Source organism: Lithobates pipiens, unplaced genomic scaffold (assembly GCF_037356315.1).
Source record: "Lithobates pipiens isolate NorthernLeopardFrog02 unplaced genomic scaffold, aLitPip1_a1.2 Scaffold_19, whole genome shotgun sequence".
Lineage (NCBI taxonomy): Eukaryota > Metazoa > Chordata > Amphibia > Anura > Ranidae > Lithobates > Lithobates pipiens.
In genome coordinates this window covers 433252713-433276509 of record NW_027507764.1, presented here as the reverse complement: position 1 = coordinate 433276509, position 23797 = coordinate 433252713, and the positions used below count along the sequence as shown (strand labels likewise).

General features: G+C 41.9%; 1 protein-coding gene across 1 annotated transcript in view; it reads right to left on the bottom strand.

Annotated features, from left to right (window-relative positions):
- The window catches only part of LOC143998081 (meprin A subunit beta-like), a 106545-nt gene that overhangs the window by 64665 nt on the left and 18083 nt on the right, over nucleotides 1–23797 (bottom strand). Inside the window, exons 2-3 of the mRNA XM_077493837.1 lie at nucleotides 23174–23192; nucleotides 931–981 (exon numbers count right to left, since the gene is read on the bottom strand). Coding sequence (XP_077349963.1) covers nucleotides 931–981; nucleotides 23174–23192 — 70 coding nt within the window. The remainder of the gene's footprint in view (nucleotides 1–930; nucleotides 982–23173; nucleotides 23193–23797) is intronic.

Genomic DNA, 23797 nt, shown 5'->3' with positions numbered 1-23797 from the left:
TAAAAAAATGAATTGCTATTTGTTGCTGTCACAAGGAATGTAAACATCCCTTGTGACAGTAATAGGTGGTGACAGGTACTCTTTATGGAGGGATCGGGGGTCTAAAAGACCCCAAATTCCTCTGCACTTCAAAGTATTTAGATCGTCAAAAACTGCGATTCTGAAGAATACTGTAATTTTTTTTAAAACAGCACCATTGGCACCTGAGTAAACCGGAAGTGACATTATGACGTTGCTTCAGTGTTTACCCAGAGCAGACTGGAAGGAAGTCTTTTCCGGCTATCTTCTAGTCTCACTCTAGCCGGCGGAAGTGCCGGATTGTGTCTCCCGGTGGCACGGGAGGAACGGGAAGGCAGAGGGAGGGGGCAGAGCAGCTTTTAGCAGCATCAGTTATCCCTTTAGAGGCCACCGCCCTCTCTAAAAAACGGTAATGGGGTAATGCCTGTAGCTGCACGCATCATCCCGTTATAACCCCTTAAAGCCGAGGCCGCATATGTGCATACGGTTGGAGCTAAAGGAATAAGAAAAGTTTACTTTTGGGTTTAATACTGCATAAGTAAACTATATACAGTTTTAGTAAATCATCCCTAAAAATCAACCTATTATTCTTGTGATTTAGCAGTAAATAGAGGCATTTGCACTGCCGATTTTGTTTTAAAGCTCCAAGGCTGTCATCCTGATCCTTGCATACTATTTAGTAATACTTTGACCCAGAATGAGTTTGCAGGTCTTTTCTTTACTAGCTGCCTACTCGTTCCATGTCAGTGACCCACTAGGTAGTAAAACCAACTTTCACCTTTAAAAAGAAGTTAAGAAATTGCAGCTTCCATTTGTATTTCATTTGGTTTCTTCTGTATAAGAAGCAGCACTCATTTTATTTGTATTGAACAAGAATTTATGTATGTAAAAATAGGAACAGTAAAACATTACCTTGATTTATATCCACAATATCTGTATATTTTGGAAGGTGAGTGCCATTTCCTGTGTGCAGGGAAATAAGACGTTTAGTTTCCATTTAAAAGCAATGTAAAGGTTTAGAGACATGAAAATAAAATTTCCTGTATACAATCAATGTTAATTAGTACTCCTAATACTCTACAACTACTGTCACCTCCTTCATATATATCCCTGAAATGAAGATGTTGAGCTTCAAATGTTGGATGTGCTACAAAAGCAACATATACATTATTAGTCTTAAAGTGACACTAAATCATATCCTTATTCTTCAAATATAATCCATGCACATTCACCACTTAATTGCCCTGTTATCTATTTTTTCATGAAATTACTTCTTAAAGAGGTAGTAAACCACTACTGAAAAAAACTTAAGTGGCCCCCCCAGCAGGGTTAAGTCACAGTGTACTAGTTTGCTGTAAACACTATAGGATTATAAAACACCTGGGATACATTTGGGTGCCCCAAGGAGAGTAGTAATGTAGCACACAGAGCATGCCTTGGCACACAGTGGGTGTGGCCAAATTTCTCTTGCTGACATTATTACCCCCCCTTTAGTTAAACCTGCCCCCAAACAGCTGCCCGCAGCTCCCGGACAGCAACAGATTTGTGTATGACTATCTTGGTTACTTGGGGAGCCACAGCCTGGTCTGAATAATGTGTCTGGGTTTCAGGTGGACTGAAACCCGGACACATGATTCAAAACCCGAACTTTCCGGGTGAATCCTGGACAGGTGACAACATTACGCCAGACTTACCTATAAAGTGGATCCCTCCTGTGCAGAGCTGTCACCGATCTCCAGCACTGCCATCTTCACCCAGTCTTCCCTCCACCCTTGGCTCTGGCACAGAGCTTCAGACTGTGTGTATCGTTGACAGGGGCGGACTGACAACTCATGGGACCCCTGAGTAATAGGAGATTATGGGGCCCCCAGGCAATCAGAGATTATGTGGCCACACAGTATACACATACACAGTATGCAATCACACAGTATAAACATACATGTACACTCAGTATACACAGACATTTCTATTGGCTGAGAAGTTACTGGAGAGGTGGGGCAGCTATAATCTCAGGATTTTTAGACCAAAAGGATGTCGGTAAGGGACATTTTAGAGACAGATGTAAAAAAAACACAGATTTTTACATACTGTCCCTGGTTTTACTGAGTCTGGCAACCCTGATGGGGCCCCCCAGTGGCAAGGGGCCCTCGGGCAGTGCCCGAGTGGCCAAATTGTCAGTCCGCCCCTGACCGTTGACATCACCAGCAGCATTGTAAATATCTCCTAAACAGTTCAAGTTTAGGAGAAATTCACTGTATCTACAGATATGCCTTATTATAGGTTTACCTGTAAGCAGGGCCTTTTTTCTCAAACAATAGGTGCTGGAACTCAACCACGACCCCCCAAATCCCCTCCACCCACACACACCCTCCAAATCACATCAAATAGTGGTTGTGGTCAGTCAAATTTCACAGTAGGAGGGTTCTAAAGGGGCATTAAATACCAAGATTGCATTACAGAGTGCAGAGTTCAGGGGGGTTACTTGTAAACACAGAAACCGGACTTCTGTGTTTACATGTGATTGTGGTCAGCAGCCCCCCCCCCCCCTGCCCCAGAGGTGGTGGAACTGAGTTCCACCAAGTTCCCCCTGAAAAAAGCCCTGCCTGTAGGTACAAGTTCAAAAGTGGAATTTACCTCCTTACCTCTATTGCTTCTGGAGGTAGGCCATACATGGGTCGAATTTCAAAAGTAGTTTCTTTCAAAAATCTTATCTCAGAATCTTTGTTCGTATTTTGCACCATTAGTGGGCTGCATCAACAGCCAATTTTCGCGTGGCAATCAAATTTAAGTAATTTGGACATGTTGGAGATTTTTTGAAAAAGGACTGATTTTCTAATCAATGATGGGAGAATCGTGTGAGAAATGTAATCAAAAATAGAAATGCGCATGTACAAGAAGAGAAAATTCCAGGAAAGAAAAGAAGATTCTCAGCCACGAAAATTATTAGGAGGTGAAATTGAAGGCTTGGCTGGTCGAAATTCTAAATCAATTTTCAAAAGAAAATTCCTTTCGAAATTTGACCATGTATGGCCAGCCTAAGACCCCATACACACTATTAGAGGTCTGAGGAGGGCTGCAAAGCTTGGTCAACGGGTGATGTGTAATATTTTTCCGGCGGCAAGGAATATTTATATCCATACATATTAGAGGTTTCACTCTTCAGTGCAGAAGAGTTTGTTGTCTGAATCCTCTGTGAGCTCCCTAACCTTCAATTTTCCTTCTCACTTCTACCATCAAAGCATTAGTTGTGGCCATTCATGTCCACTGCCCTGTACACACTACAAATTCCCTAGACCATCATCCATCTCAGGAGCAAGGGTGGCCACATTCCTACATATAGCAGGACCATGGAGAATAAACGTATCCACCTTCTAACAGGAAGTGGGGGTGGGGGGGGGGGGCAAATAAACTTGGAGAAGGCTGAGAACAATAGAAGGTTGAACTTTTTGAGTTAAGAGTAAATATGAATAAATTTTTTTAAAACCAGAGTTTAGTGTAACTTTGATTTCTCATTTATCACCTCACTCACACAATATCCTGTGTAAGTGTAATTTCACTATAAAGTTAAAGGATAACTTCGCCTCCTACATGACTCTGTATAACAGGGTGTGTTCTTGTATTACTGAATCTCAATGAACTGTACTGTGTATCTACAGATTTTGTGCCTACAGAAATGCACAGAAATAAGGCTGGAAGTGCCAGAAATACCATACCGACCCTACCCTCCCTGTAAAGCAGCCTCTTAATCTTTTCAACACAGAGGAACCCTTGAAATAGTTCTCCGGTCTTGGGGAACCCCTGCTAAATTTTAGAAATCTACAACTCAATGGGAAGAATGATCCTTACATTTGTGGTAATTGGGAAGAATAACCTCCTTACAGATAGCTAAAAAGATCAGTGGTGTCAGTGGGAACTTATCTGAGAGGCAGAAATTGCCCAATACTGAAGGAACCCCTAGCAACCTTTGGAGGAACCCTAGGGTTCCACGAAACCCTGGTTGAGAATCACTGCTGTAAAGGATTATAGTCCCATATTGGGCCCATTAAAACCTTGTCATACATAAAGAGTTATATTGGTGGGAACTGAGGCGTCCAGCAGGGTTTTTCTGTAGTCCACATTTTGAACTGTTATGTAACAGTAGCTTATTATGTTAAGACTTATTTAATAAAATAATTGAGGATCTTCATTAAATGAATGATATGAATATAAATTTTAGTTATTCAGTCGTGAATCGTGAAAAGCAAATTACTATTCAATCTGTTTACTCAATCATCTGCAGATGAAATAAGTAAAAAAGAATCAGCCCCCTGAGGAGGGCTGCAAAGCTTGGTCAACGGGTGATGTGTAATATTTTTCCGGCGGCAAGGAATATTTATATCCATACATATTAGAGGTTTCACTCTTCAGTGCAGAAGAGTTTGTTGTCTGAATCCTCTGTGAGCTCCCTAACCTTCAATTTTCCTTCTCACTTCTACCATCAAAGCATTAGTTGTGGCCATTCATGTCCACTGCCCTGTACACACTACAAATTCCCTAGACCATCATCCATCTCAGGAGCAAGGGTGGCCACATTCCTACATATAGCAGGACCATGGAGAATAAACGTATCCACCTTCTAACAGGAAGTGGGGGTGGGGGGGGGGGGCAAATAAACTTGGAGAAGGCTGAGAACAATAGAAGGTTGAACTTTTTGAGTTAAGAGTAAATATGAATAAATTTTTTTAAAACCAGAGTTTAGTGTAACTTTGATTTCTCATTTATCACCTCACTCACACAATATCCTGTGTAAGTGTAATTTCACTATAAAGTTAAAGGATAACTTCGCCTCCTACATGACTCTGTATAACAGGGTGTGTTCTTGTATTACTGAATCTCAATGAACTGTACTGTGTATCTACAGATTTTGTGCCTACAGAAATGCACAGAAATAAGGCTGGAAGTGCCAGAAATACCATACCGACCCTACCCTCCCTGTAAAGCAGCCTCTTAATCTTTTCAACACAGAGGAACCCTTGAAATAGTTCTCCGGTCTTGGGGAACCCCTGCTAAATTTTAGAAATCTACAACTCAATGGGAAGAATGATCCTTACATTTGTGGTAATTGGGAAGAATAACCTCCTTACAGATAGCTAAAAAGATCAGTGGTGTCAGTGGGAACTTATCTGAGAGGCAGAAATTGCCCAATACTGAAGGAACCCCTAGCAACCTTTGGAGGAACCCTAGGGTTCCACGAAACCCTGGTTGAGAATCACTGCTGTAAAGGATTATAGTCCCATATTGGGCCCATTAAAACCTTGTCATACATAAAGAGTTATATTGGTGGGAACTGAGGCGTCCAGCAGGGTTTTTCTGTAGTCCACATTTTGAACTGTTATGTAACAGTAGCTTATTATGTTAAGACTTATTTAATAAAATAATTGAGGATCTTCATTAAATGAATGATATGAATACAAATTTTAGTTATTCAGTCGTGAATCGTGAAAAGCAAATTACTATTCAATCTGTTTACTCAATCATCTGCAGATGAAATAAGTAAAAAAGAATTAGCTTTTTACATAATTAAATAACTGACGTGAAAGAAAAAGTAACCAAAATTTGAGTGAAGATTCTTAACTTTAGTAAATCGGTGCGATTTTATCTACTCTGTACACAGCTCCTCATAACTAAGATTGTTATTGAAAATTATTATTCGTAAAGCTAAACAAAAACTCATTAAAAAATATTACTGCAGCCACTGATCTTTATATTAGATACAGTTCTAGAAATATTTACTGCAATGGCTGTTGTTGATTGTTCTGTTTGAGCAGGATGGGAAAGGTCAAATATCAGCATTTTATCAGAAAACAGTACAAAGACAGCACATACGGTATACAGTATACTGTATGTAACTAAATTTATAGATAGGACACACATCTTGAACACTTATCATCCAACAAGCAATCTACAATTTAACAGGACCAAAAAATATACTGCGCTGTACTAAAGGATATTGGTGTATATGTGGGCTGAAAACTGAATAATGTCTTTGCTTTATATTTATTTTACCAAAGTGTATCTATTTTTTTATATAGAAATAATAATGTCCTTTATTATCTCATAACTAATTATTAAAATCTGCAGGTTTTTCGATTTTTGCCAATTTGATTAGGTAAATAAATTTGAACAAGACCAGTTACCATAGTAGGCAAATTATTGGTTGGCTTAAAGTTAAGCTTCCCTCTCCCAATCAACATTGATTATTTTTTTTAATTCTCATGCTTCCAGCATTAATAAATAAATAGGAAAGTATATATATATATATATATATATATATATATATATATATATATATATACATACATATATATATATATATATATATAAAATAGTATAAGTTTTAATTATTTTTTTACATGTCTTCAATTACGTCCCAATTTCTTGCCTAGGCAGCTAAGTACACTCTTCTCTTCTGCATGCATGCATGCTTGAGCTAAGGACAGATGGATTCCAGGAAGTAAATAATATGAATCATTTGCCTTTACTCAAGATAGCCACGACCAGAAATACTAAAACAGTGATTCTCAACCAGGGTTCCGTGGAACCCTAGGGTTCCTCCAGAGGTTGCTAAGGGTTCCTTCAGCATTGGGCAATTTCTGCCTCTCAAATAAGTTCCCACTCACACCATTGATCTTTTTAGCTATCTGTAAGGAGGTAGTTCTTCCCAATGACCACAAATGTAAGGACCATTCTTCCAACTGACCATCACACTATTGTATCACGAGTTACATATTTCTAATTTTTAGCAGGGGTTCCCCAATACCAGAGAACTATTTCAAGGGTTCCTCTGTGTTGAAAAGGTTGAGAAAGGCTGTACTAGAAGGTTGTTCTTCAAAGTGTTTTCTCAGCAAAATAAAGCATGGAGACATGGGTGGATGGGAAGGTTGCTTTGAATTTAAAAAAATGTATTAATTGGTGTTTTTGGTTTGTGGTGCTCAGGTGCAGCAAAGATTTGCTTTAACTGTATGAAGCATACAGAGCATGTACATGGCATCCACTTTCTCCAATACCACCGGAACAGTGGACAGCTCTGCCAAGATTCCTACGTAAGTTACAACTTGCAGAACAAGTTCAGTCTTAAGCCTGGTACACACCACTTGTCTTTTTTCATTCAAGCCAGCAGGTTGAACAGCTCCATTCAGAACCGTTGCACTAACGATCCGACATTGGTACAACAATCTCCCCCGCTGAGCTGTTGTGTTCTGACAGGGGAATGGCCCCCCACCAGAACACTGTAGGTCCATGCTCTCAACTATTGGCTGAGAATGCTGACTGGGAGCCAGTCAGCTGCTGGCTTTCCAGTATGCTCGGCCGACAGAAGCTGGCCAAATGGCCAGCTTCTGTTGGACCGGCTGCCATACACAAGGGCGGAATGGCAGACATTTCTTATTGAACTGGCTGATGTTGCCTGACATTTGGCACATGTGTACAGGGCTTTACAAAAGAACTGTACATGCTTCCTCTCCTCATTTTTTGGGGGCAGGGGTGTGTGACATCTTCCCCATTGTTCAGAAGAATGGGTAGATATCATGGGTGCTCTGGCAAAGACCAAAAGTAGCAGAACAAGTGGAAGGTATAAACATTCTACAGCAAAGTAAACCACTTACGTTGCTGGGTACAGATATTAATTTTAACACAAACTGGTCCATAGTAGGAGTTTATTAACCAAAATTTGCAAGAAGATAACAGGCAAATAGGGACCATGTGGCCTCTGGGAGCTACCTTCAATTCCTATTCCTGTCCTGTCTATTATCTGAATACAATATGCAAGTGTGTTTTTCCATTTTGTGCAGAGACAGCCATCTGGATTCAAACACCTTTTTATTGTAGCATGAGAGACTTGAAATTGGTACCCAGTATAATTGTGTGTGGTTTTGGTCATTAACTGGTTCTCATTTAAAAGGTTATACCTGAGTAATTCCTATGATATATTGCACTCAGTTTGCATTTATACACACCTTTCACACTGCATTCTTATCTCACTTTCATGGCTGCAATAGTTCTATACTTAAAAGTGAGAAGTGGTCCTGCGCAAATCAACCATAATCATAAATAAAGTGCTATGTGCTTTTAGACAAAATTAATAATACAAATTATTAAATATATAGAAAGCAGGCAAAAACAAAGTCCATATAGTAGATCTCAAATTCTTGTTCAATGGCACCAATTAGGAGAACAACAGGCAAAAATGTACTTCTAAAAATCGCAGACAACCTCCATTCTCGTTATCAGCCACCAGGGGGTCCTCAGCCACGGCCGACTAGGAAACAATAATCTCCCCACTGGGCCACAAGGGGGCCATATATCACTGTGTAGACTGTACTGTAGCTACGAAGATGGTTTCCACAGGAGTATGCAGCTCAAAAAAAAGGATCAACATGGAGAGAGAGGGAAGGCTCTGATAGTGTAGTAATTCTTAAAATTGTAAAGTTTAATCAATAAAAAGTGTATAAATCGGACTCTCACATCTTAAACAATAAAACAGCACATTAAGTAAAATGGTGTCCTGGCGTTTTCCGCCAGTCCTACTTCACTTCCGGTACGACGTTACGGCCACTCCCTACACGTTGCATCAATCACGTGACTTCTTCAGGGGATCAGTGAGTCACATGATTGATCCTTTTTTTTGAGCTGCATACTCCTGTGGAAACCATCTTCGTAGCTACAGTACAGTCTACACAGTGATATATGGCCCCCTTGTGGCCCAGTGCGGAGATTATTGTTTCCTAGTCGGCCGTGGCTGAGGACCCCCTGGTGGCTGATAACAAGAATGGAGGTTGTCTGCTTTGCTGGATGTGCCTACTTTTCTACAGTTGGAGGTGAGAGTTCTGGGAGCCCTTAGTCCCCCGATTTTTAGAAGTACCTTTTTGCCTGTTGTTCTCCTAATTGGTGCCATTGAACAAGAATTTGAGATCTACTATATGGACTTTGTTTTTGCCTGCTTTCTATATATTTAATAATTTGTATTATTAATTTTGTCTAAAAGCACGTAGCACTTTATTTATGATTATGGTTGATTTGCGCAGGACCACTTCTCACTTTTAATTTTTGTCTGGTAGTTTCCTGTAACGCTATCAGGTCCAGCTGCAGTTTCTAGCACCTTATTGCGACATTTGCACGTGCACTTATTTATTGCATTATTCGTTTTATGTATTCTTATTTATTTTCCACATTGATTTTATATATGAGGTATATTATTACCCTGTTCTTTATTCATTATTTTTACCTGTAAATAGTAGCGCGAAGGCCTTTTTTCACAATAGTTCTATACTGTCTAAGAAAAGATAAATGTTTTTGGCTACCATTAAAATAATGTAATCAGGGCTGCCATCAAAAATCAGTTACTACTTGCTTACTTGCTAATGGCTATATATTACAAAATGGGAAATAACATACAGCTTTTTTCTAAAATATTGTTGAGGCTTCAAAGTTATAAGCAGTATGTATTCAACAGTTTTGCTAACTAAATTCCTATTAAAATGTAAATTCTAGTCCTGATACAAGATTCTTGATAATGAACATTTATGCTATCTGGTTAAGTATAAAGTGATTTTAAAGGATCATTTTTTTTTATTTAAAATATTTTTTTTTATATTTACCTGCTCTGTGCAGTGGTATTTCCCAGAGTGTTCCCTTACCTCATTTTCTAGAGTCCCCCACCATCGCTCTCTGCTCCCTCTTGCAGGTGGCCCCATAACAAATTGGCTGTTGTGCTGGAACCCATGCAGGTGTGCTCACGAGCCAGGCTGTGTGCGCCCATAGACACACACGGTGCTGCCCACCCAGCCACACCCCATACACCCTCCTCACAGGATTTGACTGACAGCAGCAAGAGACATTGGCTCCCACTCTCCAAATCTCTTGTGAGACCAGGAAGAGAAAGCAGTGGCATTGCATATGGACACAACGCTGGATTGAAGTGGAGCCAAGGAGTGTTTAAAGGAAAACTTCACCCAAAAGGGGAAGTTTCAGCTTCCTCCCCCACTCCTCTACTAAATTTGGACAGTTTATTTTTTTCAGGGGGGGGGGGGAGGGTCCTGGTTTTGACAGAAGATACTCACTCCCACTTCCGGCCAGATTGCAGTGGCGGATCCACCGGAAGTTCTCCTACCCCTCCCTGCCCACAGCTTTCTAGGACATCACAGGTCCCAGAAGGCTATGGGACCATTTAGAAAGAGCCACAGTTAACATGCTAGAGACTGAAGCCCAACGAAGAATCGGCTTGGGTGAGGAGGGTGCTGGATCCCTGGACTGGGGAGTGCCCTTTTCTATTGTTCCTAGGGTGAAGAACTGCTTTAAGGGGGGGGGGGGGAACGAGCCATTGGTGGGGCTCAAGCTTTAGAACCACATTAAGAGTAAGGCTGGCCATATATTACGTAATATTTTTGTACAATTTTCCTTTAGATGTACAGTATCTCAAAGTGAGTACACCCCTCACATTTTTGTAAATATTTTATTATATCTATTCATGTGACAACACTGAAGAAATTACACTTTTATACAATGTAAAGTAGTGAGTGTACAGCTTGTATAACAGTGTCAATTTGCTGTCCCTGCAAAATAACTCAAAACACAGCCATTAATGTCTAAACCGCTGTCAACAAAACTGAGTACACGTCTAAGTAAAAATGTCCAAAATTGGGTCTAATTAGCCATTTTCCCTCCCCGGTGTCATGTGACTCTTTAGTGTTACAAGGTCTCAGGTGTGAATGGGGAACAGGTGTGTTAAATTCGGTGTTACACTCACTCGCGCACACTGGTCACTGGAAGTTCAACATGGCACCTCATGGCAAAGAACTCTGAAGATTTAAAAAAAAGAATTGTTGCTCTACATAAAGATGGCCTTGGCTATAAGAAGATTGCCAAGACCCTGAAACTGAGCTGCAGCACAGTGGCCAAGACTATACAGTGGTTTAACAGAACAGGTTCCACTCAGAACAAGCCTTGCCATGGTCAAACAAAGAAGTTGGGTGCACATGCTCACCATCATATCCAGAGATTGTCTTTGGGAAATAGATGTATGATTGCTGCCAGCATTGCTGCAGAGGTTGAAGGGGTGGGGTCAACCTGTCAGTACTCAGACCACACGCCACACACTGCATCAAATTGGTCTGCATGGCTGTTGTGCCAGAAGGAAGCCTCTTCTAAAGATAATGCACAACAAAGCCTGCAAACAGTTTGCTGAAGACAAGTAGACTAACGACATGGATTACTGGAACCATGTCCTGTGATCTGATGAAACCTAGATAAACTTATTTGGTTCAGAGGGTGACAAGCAACCAGGTGAGGAGTACAAAGATAAGTGTGTCTTGCCTACAGTTAAGCATGGTGGTGGGAGTGTCATGGTCTGGAGCTGCATGAGTGCTGCCGGCACTGGGGAGCTACAGTTCATTGAGGAACTGTATTGATTACTGGAACCATGTCCTGTGATCTGATGAAACCTAGATAAACTTATTTGGTTCAGAGGGTGACAAGCAACCAGGTGAGGAGTACAAAGATAAGTGTGTCTTGCCTACAGTTAAGCATGGTGATGGGAGTGTCATGGTCTGGAGCTGCATGAGTGCTGCCGGCACTGGGGAGCTACAGTTCATTGAGGGAACCATGAATGCCAACATGAGAGGGTAAAAAAGGGGGAGTGGGTATGCCTATATATCTAGAATAATGTACAAGTGAATGTGAGCGATGACATCAATAAGGGAGCTAGGGAGGAGGTGGAATCATTATGGGTAGAGCTCCAAAGGGATGAAGCTAAGGGGAAAATAGTACTTGGAGTAGGCCCCCTAACCTGAGGGAGAAGGGGGAGACGGACCTCCCATCACAATTTGGATTAGCAGCAAGGATGGAAAGTGTTATCATAATGGGGGATTTTAATTATCCAGACATAGACTGGGTGGAGGGAACCACGCATTCGTCTAAGGCTCGCCAGTTCCTAAATGTCTTGCAGGACAATTTCATAGGTCAGATGGTAGATGCACCAGCTAGAAAAAAGAACTTACTAGATCTACTAATTACCAACAATACAGACCTGATCACGGATGTGGACATACGGGGCAATTTAGGAAACAGCGATCACAGGTCAATTGGCTTCAGTATAAATCACACAAATAGGAAACACAAGGGGAACACAAAGACACTGAATTTCAAAAGAGCCAACTTCCCTAAACTACGAACCTTGCCAGAAGATATAAATTGGTATAAAATCTTAGAAACAAAGAACACAGAGGTGAGATGGGTTTGCTATAAAAGCATATTAAATAAGGGCATTAGCCAGTGCATCCCATTGGGAAATAAATTTAAAAGAGCAAACAAAAGTCCTTGATGGCTTAACTCTGATGTAAAAATGCATATAAAAGTAAAGGAGAAAGCCTTAAAAAAATACAAGGCTGATGTCAGAAACCATGAAATCAGACTGAGACAGAAGTACCGTTAAATCACACTTGTTGAAGCAAATAGAACAAACATAGTCAAAACATAGTCAGAGTTCAGGAACCGTAACGGATAGTCAGACAAACCAAACTCCAAGGAGCCAGAAATGAGGATAGTAAAACAGCAAGCAGGATCTGGAGCCAGAAGGGATGTCAGCCAAGCCAGTCTTTTAACAGGAAGGCAGGAGAGCGTCTCTGATGTTGACTAAGGTGAAGGCAAAGCTCCTCTGGACTGGACAGCTTAAGTAGGCAGGACTGACGAGCAGGATATCAGCAACAGCTGAGCAACTGTGGATAGAAAGGAGCTGGCAATTAGCCGACAGCTGAGCGGCCAGCTCAGAGAAGGAAGGGCTGAGCCCAGCCCTGACAGCTGAGGGATCATCAGCATTCAGACTTTACAAATGAAACAAGATATGTAAGGGTACAATCAGGGGTGGATTGACCATTCGGGCACTCGGGCACTGCCGAAGGCCCCATGCCAGGAAGGGGCCCCATCAGGGTTGCCAGCCTTAATAAAACCAGGTACAGTATGTAAAAATCTGTGTTTTCTAAAAATCCCAAGATTATAGCTGCCCGCCTCTCCAGTACCTTTTCAGTGTGTGTATGTGTATTCAGTGGGTATACTGTGTGTGTATATTGTGTGTCTGTGTGTGTATACTGTATGTGTGCATGTGTGTATACTGTGTGGCCCCATAATCTCCTATTGCCTGGGGGCCCCATTATCTCCTATTGCCCGGGGCCCCATAATCTTCTCCTATTGCCCGGGGGCCCCATGAGTTGTCAGTCCGCCCCTGGGTACAATTAGGGCGGCTAAGATAGAACACGAAAGACACATAGTGGAGGAGAGAAAAATAAATCCCAAAAAATTATTTAAGTATATAAATAGTAAAAAAAAGGAGGACAGATCATATTGGCCCCATAAAGAATGTGTAAGGACATCTGGTTACAAAGAATGGGGAGATGGCGAAGCTATTGAATTTATCCTTCTCCTCTTCACAAGGGAATAGGGGGGCTTCAGTAACCAAAACTGCAGTGTTTGTCCCCATGACACATAACAGGAAGCACCCTCATGGCTAACAGAGGACAGAATTAGAAATAGACTTGGGAAACTTAACATTAATAAATCACCGGGGTGGCTTGCACCTGAGCGTATTTAGGGAACTCAGTCAAGTAATTGCCAGACCATTGTTCCTAATTTTGAATGACAGTCAACTGACTGGAATAGTACTAGCTGACTGGAGAAAAGCAAATGTAGCACCAATATTTAAAAAAGGGCCAAAATACATCCCTGGGAATTTGTAGATAATTTAGACAACTCTGGGCGGCCGCACTCCAAAACAAACTCAGTGCCTTTTATTCGTAGAACAGGAACACATCAAATGAATCACAGCAAAAGCAACAACAGCTAACGCGTTTCACACTACCAAGAGTGCTTATTCATAGCTGACAGACATGAGAGCAAGTAACAAATATGCTTCACAAACTGACATGTAATGAATGAATCAATTATTCAATTAATCAATAAAACAATTCATTCACTAAGAGACAGCATAGTCACATTAAGCGAGTAATGGAGGCTCCCAATGCATGTCAATGAAAAATTAATGATGAAACCAAACCTTGCTCTGCATCTATATAATAAAGCAAAAAAGTGTATATATATATATATATATATATATATATATATATATTGTGGTAGTACGGAATCTCCAATCCTGGGACCGGGTTTTGGGAACAGCCAGAAGTCTGGCTGCATGATTGCACAGATGGGTCTTGGGCTTAAAACAAAGCCAACACCATGGTTCTGGGCTCCACCCTCCCGAGGAGTCCAGGCGTGTAATGGAGAAGAAGTGTGCATGTCTGCACAGGTCGGTCTGTCAGAGCAGACAGAGGGTCCAAGCTTGTGGGCTGAAAGAGAAGCTGTTAAAGAGTGCTGAGGTACTGGGTGTACAGGAACTCTGTTAAAGAGCCAAGAGGGCTGCAGCAGAAGTCTGAGCAGCAGTGCTGCTAAAGAGAGCCAGGTGGCTTGGTATTTTTGGTTCTACATACATTACTGCTGTGGAAAGCTGAAACCCCTGTGTGGGCAACTATTTTGTTATCTGACTTTTCTTTCTTTAATAAAAGTGGGCCTACGAGCCCTTAAACGACATCTGGTGTGGATCCAGCTCACTGGTAAGCTCTACCTTTAAGCTAAAATAACCCCCAAATATTACAATATATATATATATATATATATATATATATATATATATATATATACAGTGCCTTGCGAAAGTATTCGGCCCCCTTGAACTTTTCAACCTTTTGCCACATTTCAGGCTTCAAACATAAAGATATAAAATTTTAATTTTTTGTGAAGAATCACCAACAAGTGGGACACAATTGTGAAGTGGAACGAAATCTATTGGATAATTTAAACTTTTTTAGCAAATAAAAAACAGAAAAGTGGTGCGTGCAAAATTATTCGGCCCCTTTACTTTCAGTGCAGCAAACTCACTCCAGAAGTTCAGCGAGGATCTCTGAATGATCCAATGTTGTCCTAAATGACTGATGGTGATAAATAGAATCCACCTGTGTGTAATCAAGTCTCTGTATAAATGCACCTGCTCTGTGATAGTCTCAGGGTTCTGTTGAAAGCGCAGAGAGCATCATGAAGACCAAGAAACACACCAGGCAGGTCGGTAATACTGTTGTGGAGAAGTTTAAAGCCGGATTTGGATACAAAAAGATTTTCCAAGCTTTAAACATCCCAAGGAGCACTGTGCAAGCGATCATTTTGAAATGGAAGGAGTATCAGACCACTGCAAATCTACCAAGACCTGGCCGTCCCTCTAAACTTTCAGCTCAGACAAGGAGAAGACTGATCAGAGATGCAGCCAAGAGGCCCATGATCACTCTGGATGAACTGCAGAGAACTACAGCTGAGGTGGGAGAGTCTGTCCATAGGACAACAATCAGTCGTACACTGCACAAATCTGGCCTTTATGGAAGAGTGGCAAGAAGAAAGCCATTTCTCAAAGATATCCATAAAAAGTCTCATCTAAAGTTTGCCACAAGCCACCTGGGAGACACACCAAACATATGGAAGAAGGTGCTCTGGTCAGATGAAACCAAAATCGAACTTTTTGCCCCCAATGCAAAACGATATGTTTGGCGTAAAAGCAACACAGCTCATCACCCTCAACACACCATCCCCACTGTCAAACATGGTGGTGGCAGCATCATGGTTTGGGCCTGCTTTTCTTCAGCAGGGACAGGGAAGATGATTAAAATTGAGGGGAAGATGGATGCAGCCAAATACAGGACCATTCTGGATGAAAACCTGTTGGAGTCTGCAAAAGACCTGAAAATGGGACGGAGATTTATCTTCCAACAAGACAATGATCCCAAACATACAGCAAAATCTACAAAGGAATGGTTCACAAATAAACGTATCCAGGTGTTAGAATGGCCAAGTCAAAGTCCAGACCTGAATCCAATCGAGAATCTGTGGAAAGAGCTAAAAACTGTTCACAAACGCTCTCCATCCAACCTCACTGAGCTCGAGCTGTTTTGCAAGGAAGAATGGGCAAAAATTTCAGTCTCTCGATGTGCAAAACTGATAGACACATACCCCAAGCGACTTGCAGCTGTAATCGCAGCAAAAGGTGGCTCTACAAAGTATTAATGCAAGGGGGCCGAATAATTTTGCACGCCCCACTTTTAATTTTTTTATTAGTTAAAAAAGTTTCAAAAATCCAATAGATTTGGTTCCACTTCACAATTGTGTCCCACTTGTTGGTGATTCTTCACAAAAAATAAAAATGTTATATCTTTATGTTTGAAGCCTGAAATGTGGCAAAAGGTTAAAAAGTTCAAGGGGGACGAATACTTTCGCAAGGCACTGTATATATATGAAAAAACATAAATATGTGGAAAAATATCGTAATAAAAAGTGTGCATAAAAATGTGCATGAGAATGTGTATAGTGAATGTAAATCTATATAAGTGATGCAAGTGAAAAATATATATGTAAACTAAACTGAACGTAATATAAGACATGTGAAGGAGAGAGAAAAGTATACACGAGCAGAAATATATATATATATATATATATATATATATATATATATATATAAGGCAGTATAATGTAAAATGTAATAATCATTTAAATAATGAAATGTGTAAAGACACATGAAAGGAAAAAGAATTTTTCAGATATGATACGTAAAACAGCTGCAGGTGCACATGATGAATGACCAATTATGTGTGAATATCAGAGTCTCAACCTTAAATGCAAAAAAAAATGAGAAATAAATAAATTAATAATAGATGAAATAATGAAATAAATAAGTGAATAGTTGAACATGATACGTATAGTTCATATAAATATATGAATTTCCAGGGATGTGCCTCCTTCACATCCCTGGGAATTACAGACCAGTTAGCCTAACATCAATAGTATGCAAGTATGGAGGGGATGATAAGGGACTATATACAAGATTTTAGTAATGAAAACAGTATCATTAGCAGTAATCAGCATGGATTCATGAAGAACTGTTCTTGCCAAACCAATCTATTAGCCGTCTATGACAAGGTGAGCTGCCATATAGATAAAGGAAGGCCCGTAGACGTGGTGTATCTGGATTTTGCAAATGCATTTGACACATTTCCCCATAAACATTTACTGTACAAAGTAAGGTCCATTGGCATGGACCGTAGGGTGAGTACATGGATTGAAAACTGGCTACAAGGGCAAGTTCAGAGGGTGGTGATGAATGGGGAATACTCGCAGGGGTGCACTGCCCGAGGGCCCCATGCCACTAAGGGGCCCCATCAGGGTTTCCAGCCTCAATAAAACCAGGGACAGTATGTAAAAATCTGTGTTTTTTTAAAAATCCCCAAATTATAGTCGCCCCGCCTCTCCAGTACTTTTTCAGTGTGTCTATGTGTATTCTGTGTGTGTATACTGTGTGTGTATATTGTGTTTCTGTGTGTGTATACTTTATGTGTGTGTGTATATATACTGTGTGGCCCCATAATCTATTGCCTGGGGGCCCCATAATCTCCTATTGCCGGGGGCCCCATAATCTTCTCCTATTGCCCAGAGGCCCCATAATCTCCTATTGCCCGGGGGCCCCATGAGTTGTCAGTCCGCCCCTGAATACTCAGAATGGTCAGGGGTGGGAAGTGGGGTCCCCCAGGGTTCTGTGCTGGGACCAAGCCTGTTAATTTGTTCATGAATGACCTGACAGATGGGGTAAGCAGTTCAATCTCTGTATTTGAGGACTACACTAAGCTAAGCAGGGCAATAACTTCTCTGCAGGATGTGGAAACCTTGAAAAAAGATCTGAACAATCTAATGGGGTGGGCAACTACATGGCAAATGAGGTTTAGGCCGGGTTCACACCTATGCAAATTAGATGCAGGTTCCCTATAGAGCCGGTTCACATGTCTCCATTGGGGCCACGGAGCGCACTGCACACTGTGCGTCTTTGACTCAGTTTCAGGGCCAAATTCAGGCACAGATTCAGCTCTGATTCGTCCCTGAAATGGGGAACAGGGACGCACAGTGCTCCTGTGCGATCCACAGCCGGTTCCAGTGTGAACCCGGCCTCAGTGTAGAAAAATGTAAAATAATGCATTTGGGTGGCAAAAATATGAATGCAATCTACTCATTAGGGGGTGAACCTCTGGGAGAATCTAGGATGGAAAAGGACCTGGGGGACCTAGTAGATGATAGGCTCAGCAATGACATGCAATGCCAAGCTGTTGCTAACAAAGCAAACAGAATATTGGCATGCATTAAAAAAGGCGATTAACTCCAGGGATAAAGCGATTATTCTCCCACTCTACAAGACTTTGGTCCAGCCGCACCTAGAGTATGCTGTCCAGTTCTGGGCACAAGTCCTCAGGAAAGATGTACTGGAAATGGAGCGAGTACAGAGAAGGGCAACAAAGTTAATAAAGGGTCTGAAAGATATTAGTTATGAAGAAAGGTTACGAGCACTGAACTTATTCTCTCTGGGGAAGAGACGCTTGAGAGGGGATATGATTAAAATTTACATATACCATACCGGTGACCCCACAATATGGATAAAACTTTTTCACGGAAGGGGAGTTTAATAAGACACGTGGCAACTCACTAAAATTAGAAGAAAAAAGGTTTAACCTTAAACTGCGTAGAGGGTTCTTTACTGTAAGAGCGGCAAGGATGTGGAATTCCCATCCACAGGCGGTGGTTTCAGTGGGAGGCATCGAGAGTTTCAAAAAAGTATTAGATGAGCACCCAAACGACCACAACATACAGGCATATACAATGTAATACTGACATATAATCACACGCGTGGGTTGGACTTGATGGACTTGTGTCTTTTATTCAACCTCACCTACTATATAACTATGTACTGTGACATACTGAAGCAGAACATGATCCCATTTCTTCGGAGACTGGGCCGCAGGGCAGTATTCAAACATAATAATGACCCCAAACACACCTCCAAGACGACCACTGCCTTGCTAAAGGAGCTGAGGCTAAAGGAGATAGACTGGCCAAGCATGTCTCCAGACCTAAACCCTATTGAGCATCTGTGGGGCATCCTCAAATGGAAGGTGGAGGAGCGCAAGGTCTCTAACATCCACCAGCTCCATGATGTTGTCATGGAGGAGTGTAAGTGTACTCCAATGGCAACCTGTGAAGCTCTGGTGAACTTCATGCCCAAGAAGGTTAAGGCGGTGCTGGAAAATAATGGTGGCCACACAAAATATTGACACTTTGGCCCAATTTGGACCTACCTGCATGGTCCCGGACATATAGGGTCCCAACCCTTGCAACAGCTGTATGAAAAAACCTTCTGCACAGTTAATCTAAAGAACCATGCAAAGACCCTAACAAAGTCATGCCTCACATGCGCTCAAAACAACACGCAGGGTAAGCGGCATGGTATACACGGCCAGTTGCCCCCACCCCTAGGCCCACTACAGGACCTACAAATAGACTTCACCCACATGCCCAAACAAAAGGGAAGTATCAAATGCCTGTGCGTTATCGTTGACAAATGGTCAGGATGGGTGGAGGCGGTCCCCTGCACTGGGGAAACAGCTAAAATAGCGACAAGGGCTCTCCTTAATCATTGGGTATGTAGGTTTGGCATACCAGCCACCATTTGGTCAGACCAGGGCCCGGCTTTTACTTCAGATATGACACGAGAATTGGCAAGGTGCCTGGGAATACAGTGGAAGCTTCACATTCCCTATCATCCCCAAAGTGCAGGAGTGGTAGAAAGAATGAACAGGAATATAAAGGACAAACTAAAAAAGGCCATAGGAGGAACGTTAAAAAACTGGATAGATTTCCTTCCAGGAATATTGTTCCAAATCAGAACCACCCCCCACTCTAGGACACGTTTGTCACCATTCGAAATCCTAATGGGTGTCCCAGCACAAACCCAACTAAAAGCATTAGATGCACAGACTGACATTAACATATAATCTTTACAGGAAGAGTACGTGAAACATCTGGTAAGTACAATAGAAGAACACAATGAACAAGTTGCTGTCACCTTTTCTCCTCTTCCAACAGAACCTACTCACCCATTCATCCCGGGGGATAAAGTGTTGATCAAGCAGCTTGCCCAACGGAAGCACGTGGGGCCCATCTACTCCGGTCCATGGAACGTGGAGAAGGTCTCCAGGACTGCTGTCCTCACAGACTACACCCCTCAGTGGATCCATGCCAGCAGACTAAAAAAATGCCCCGAACCTCCACCGACTCCAGAACACCCCCAGAGGACACTTGCCCAAGACCAACAGGAGGACGCCACCACCAAAGGGACCCCAGAGACGAACCTACAGACCCTTCAGGAACAGTTCGGCAGAATCTCCCTGGACTTTCCTCCTCCTCCCACCAGCTCGGACTGAAGTCTTTGCAAAAAGAAGGAGACAGGGGCTTAGAAGATCAGCATGTACTACACACCATTTTGCTCTGGTTGATAGTATGGACTTTTGTGGTTTTTTCTATAGTCATGATGACATGTATCATGACAGGGTCATGTGGGTTTACAAGAAGCCCAAAAGGTACTGAGAACCGATCACTAGACAGAAGAGCATTAGTTCCAAGGCCCAGTAATCATAATAATAATAACAACAAAGGTTTAGGAGTAATGGTAGCACGGAACAAACTACCCCCCCAGGACAGTAAAACGTTTTCTTTAGCCCCAACAATACTGGGATTTTTTAAGAAAATATTTCTCGTATTAGTGATGATAGTGTTGTTGATAGTAATGTTCTATGTGATCGCCAAGTGCTGCTGCATAGCAGCCTCCAAGGTTTCCCATCCAACAATAGCAACCAAGCCCAATGACGAAGAGAAAGCACTTATGGCTTTTTCCAAGAATGTCTGGTATAGAGGATGATCGATAACTTCGTGCCAAAGTTATGATCACAGGAGGGATTATAAGGATTAACAAGTCTCCATTTTGTTATACTGTCATCCATTTTAAACTTTGTATGACCAAGCTAGAATTCCAACTACTAAGACATAGATGCTTGCTATTTGGAAAATATGCTGTTTTCTTTTAATGCCCTTGGCCGCGAGAGTTTGTACAGAGAAAGACAAGATATGCAACTATCTTATATTCTCTTAACTGCGTCTGTGACCTAGAACGTCTGGACCACAGACTATTAGCACAATGTTGTTGAATATCGTAGTCTTATTCTTATCTCGTGTGAAGGTTAATGACGTGCTTTGCCGTGAAGACAATTTCTGCTTATTTTGCTTGTTCTGTCAATAAACCTGTTACTAGGAAAAGTTTGGTGTATAGCTACGAGCGGATCCCTGATTGGCTACTCCACAGGGCGCCACCCCAACTGTTTCAGCATATAACCTGTTGTATTCAAAAACATTAAAATGTAATCATTATTCACATACATCTCGTGTATGAGTCTTGGTTATCTCACCGGTGAATGGGACTCCCAAGTACATCCAGACCACGGCCTAGGCAAGATAGGAAGAGGGAAATCGAGCACCTAACAGAGCAAGGACCTACCTTTACAGTGGCCACACAAAATATTGACACTTTGGCCCAATTTGGACATTTTCACTTAGGCGTGTACTCACTTTTGTTGTCAGAGGTTGAGACATTAATGGCTGTGTGTTGAGTTATTTTGACTGATTTATACTAGCTGTGCACTCACTACATTACATTATATCAGTGTCATTTGCCCTTGCATTGTATAGTTGAAGGTAAATCTAAAGGAAATTGAATAAGAAAATTGTATAATGTATGGCCAGCTTTACTTTTATTTTCACTGAACTTTCAAGCAGAATGTCACCCTGAAGGGGAAGTGCTGCTTTATTCCCCCCCCCCCCCCCTTCTCTTTTTGGAACTTTTTTTGAAAGGGGGAATGGGTACCTATTTTTGCCAGGTGCCCGCTCCCACTTCATGTTTGATAGCCTAGACAATTCCACAGAAAGTTCTTCCCCCGCCCCATCTGCAACCTTCTGGGACACATCATAGCTCCCAGAAGGCTGCGGGACCATGCACAAGTGCAGCATGGCTCGTGCATGCACAGTGGGAAGCTGGCTGTGAAGCCACAGCCAGCTTCCCACAGTTAACATGCTGCTGCTGTGGACCTGAAGACCAATGAAGAACTGGTGAGGACTGAGCTGGTCCCCTGGATAATTAAGTGTTCTTTTATTAAAAGTAATCAGCTTCAGTATTTGTAGCTGCTCACTCAAACAGGGCAAAGAACCTCTTTAAAGTAATATTAAAGGCATTATTATTATTTTTTTTTAAAATAACGAACATGCTATACTTACCTTCTCTGTGCAAGGGTTTTGCACAAAGCAGCCTTGGTCCTTCTCTACTCTAGTTCCTCGTCGGCACTCCTGGCTCCTCCTCCCCCCCCCGCCGACTGCCCCTATAGCAAGTCACTTGGTATGGGGGCACACGTGTGTTCTCACTCCGATTCCCCAATCTGTGTGTCTACAAGACATACAGAATGGGGCTCGGCACTGCCCCCGCTCTCTTAACTGGCTGCGATTGACAGCAGGAGCCATAGGCTGCTGTCTCTGAGCCAATAAGGAATACTATCATGCTTTACAACCACTTTAAGGTCAGATTCGTTTACAGCCTGAGAGCCTTAATTAATTTGCTGTCTGGAAAATTCCTTTAGGCCGGGTTCACACCGCTGCGATGCGGGAACGCCGCAAATCCGCGGCGTTTTCCCGCATCGCATTACTCCCGCCGGCAGTTCACACTGCCCTATGCGGACGGCTGGGAGTGTCAATGATATGTTAATGACACCCCCAGATCCGTCCGCATATCGCAGTGCGATCTGCCGACTCGCACAGGAATCGGATCGCATGGTGTGAACCCCCATGCGATCCGATTCTGTTGCGGACCAAAAAAAGGGTCCCGTGCGAGTTTGCTGCGGGAGCGATGCGAATTCAGCCATACTATCTGTATGGCTGAACTCGCATCGCAACGGAGATCGGATGTGATTTGCGGTGCGAATCACATCCGGATCTCCCCCCGCAGCAGTGTGAACCCAGCCTTAGTATTATCAGAAATTCTGATCACAAGGCATCTAGTATGACGCAACTTCTCTTCCCTTGCATGTCAGGTGACAAAAACTGTGGGTGGCTGACCTCATCCTCACAGGTTTGGATACATAGCACAATTTATTATTTTTACAGTCAAATTTGTACTTACTTGCTTGTTCCAGGACAGGCTGAAAAGTAATACAAAACCACAATTATTATAGTGAAAAGTACTCTAGAATATAATAATAAAATATCTTATACACATTTTGTATAACTGTTTAGCTGAGAGGAGCAATGTGCGGGACAATAACTGTTGCATTCAGAAGATAGGATTTCAGTAGCAAATAACTGGATGGACTGGTTCGGTGATCTTGATTACACAGATTATAATGTAAGTCATGGATGACAAAGGCATACTCATAGGTGTATTATAAAATATGATATTTTTCTTCCAGGTGGAAAAAAAGTTATCGGTACTTGTTTTTATAATAGATATGCTGATCCTACAATGCAGTTATTGTGTACAGGGGGGCTTCTTAAGGGTTGGAATTAACCCAGGGCACCAAAAATTACAATACATATAATTCTCCCCCCAGCTTACTGACATTTACACCAAACTCCAGTCAATATATAAAGTAATTGGGAAGGGTCATATTGAGCATATTTTTTTCTCTCAGGTATCATATGCAGTCTGTGTCCCTGTTGGAAAGATTTTCTCTCACTTCCTGTTCTGTCTTACACCCATCACCTGGACAGTAGGTGAAAAGAAACATCTCTAACAATGACGTAGACC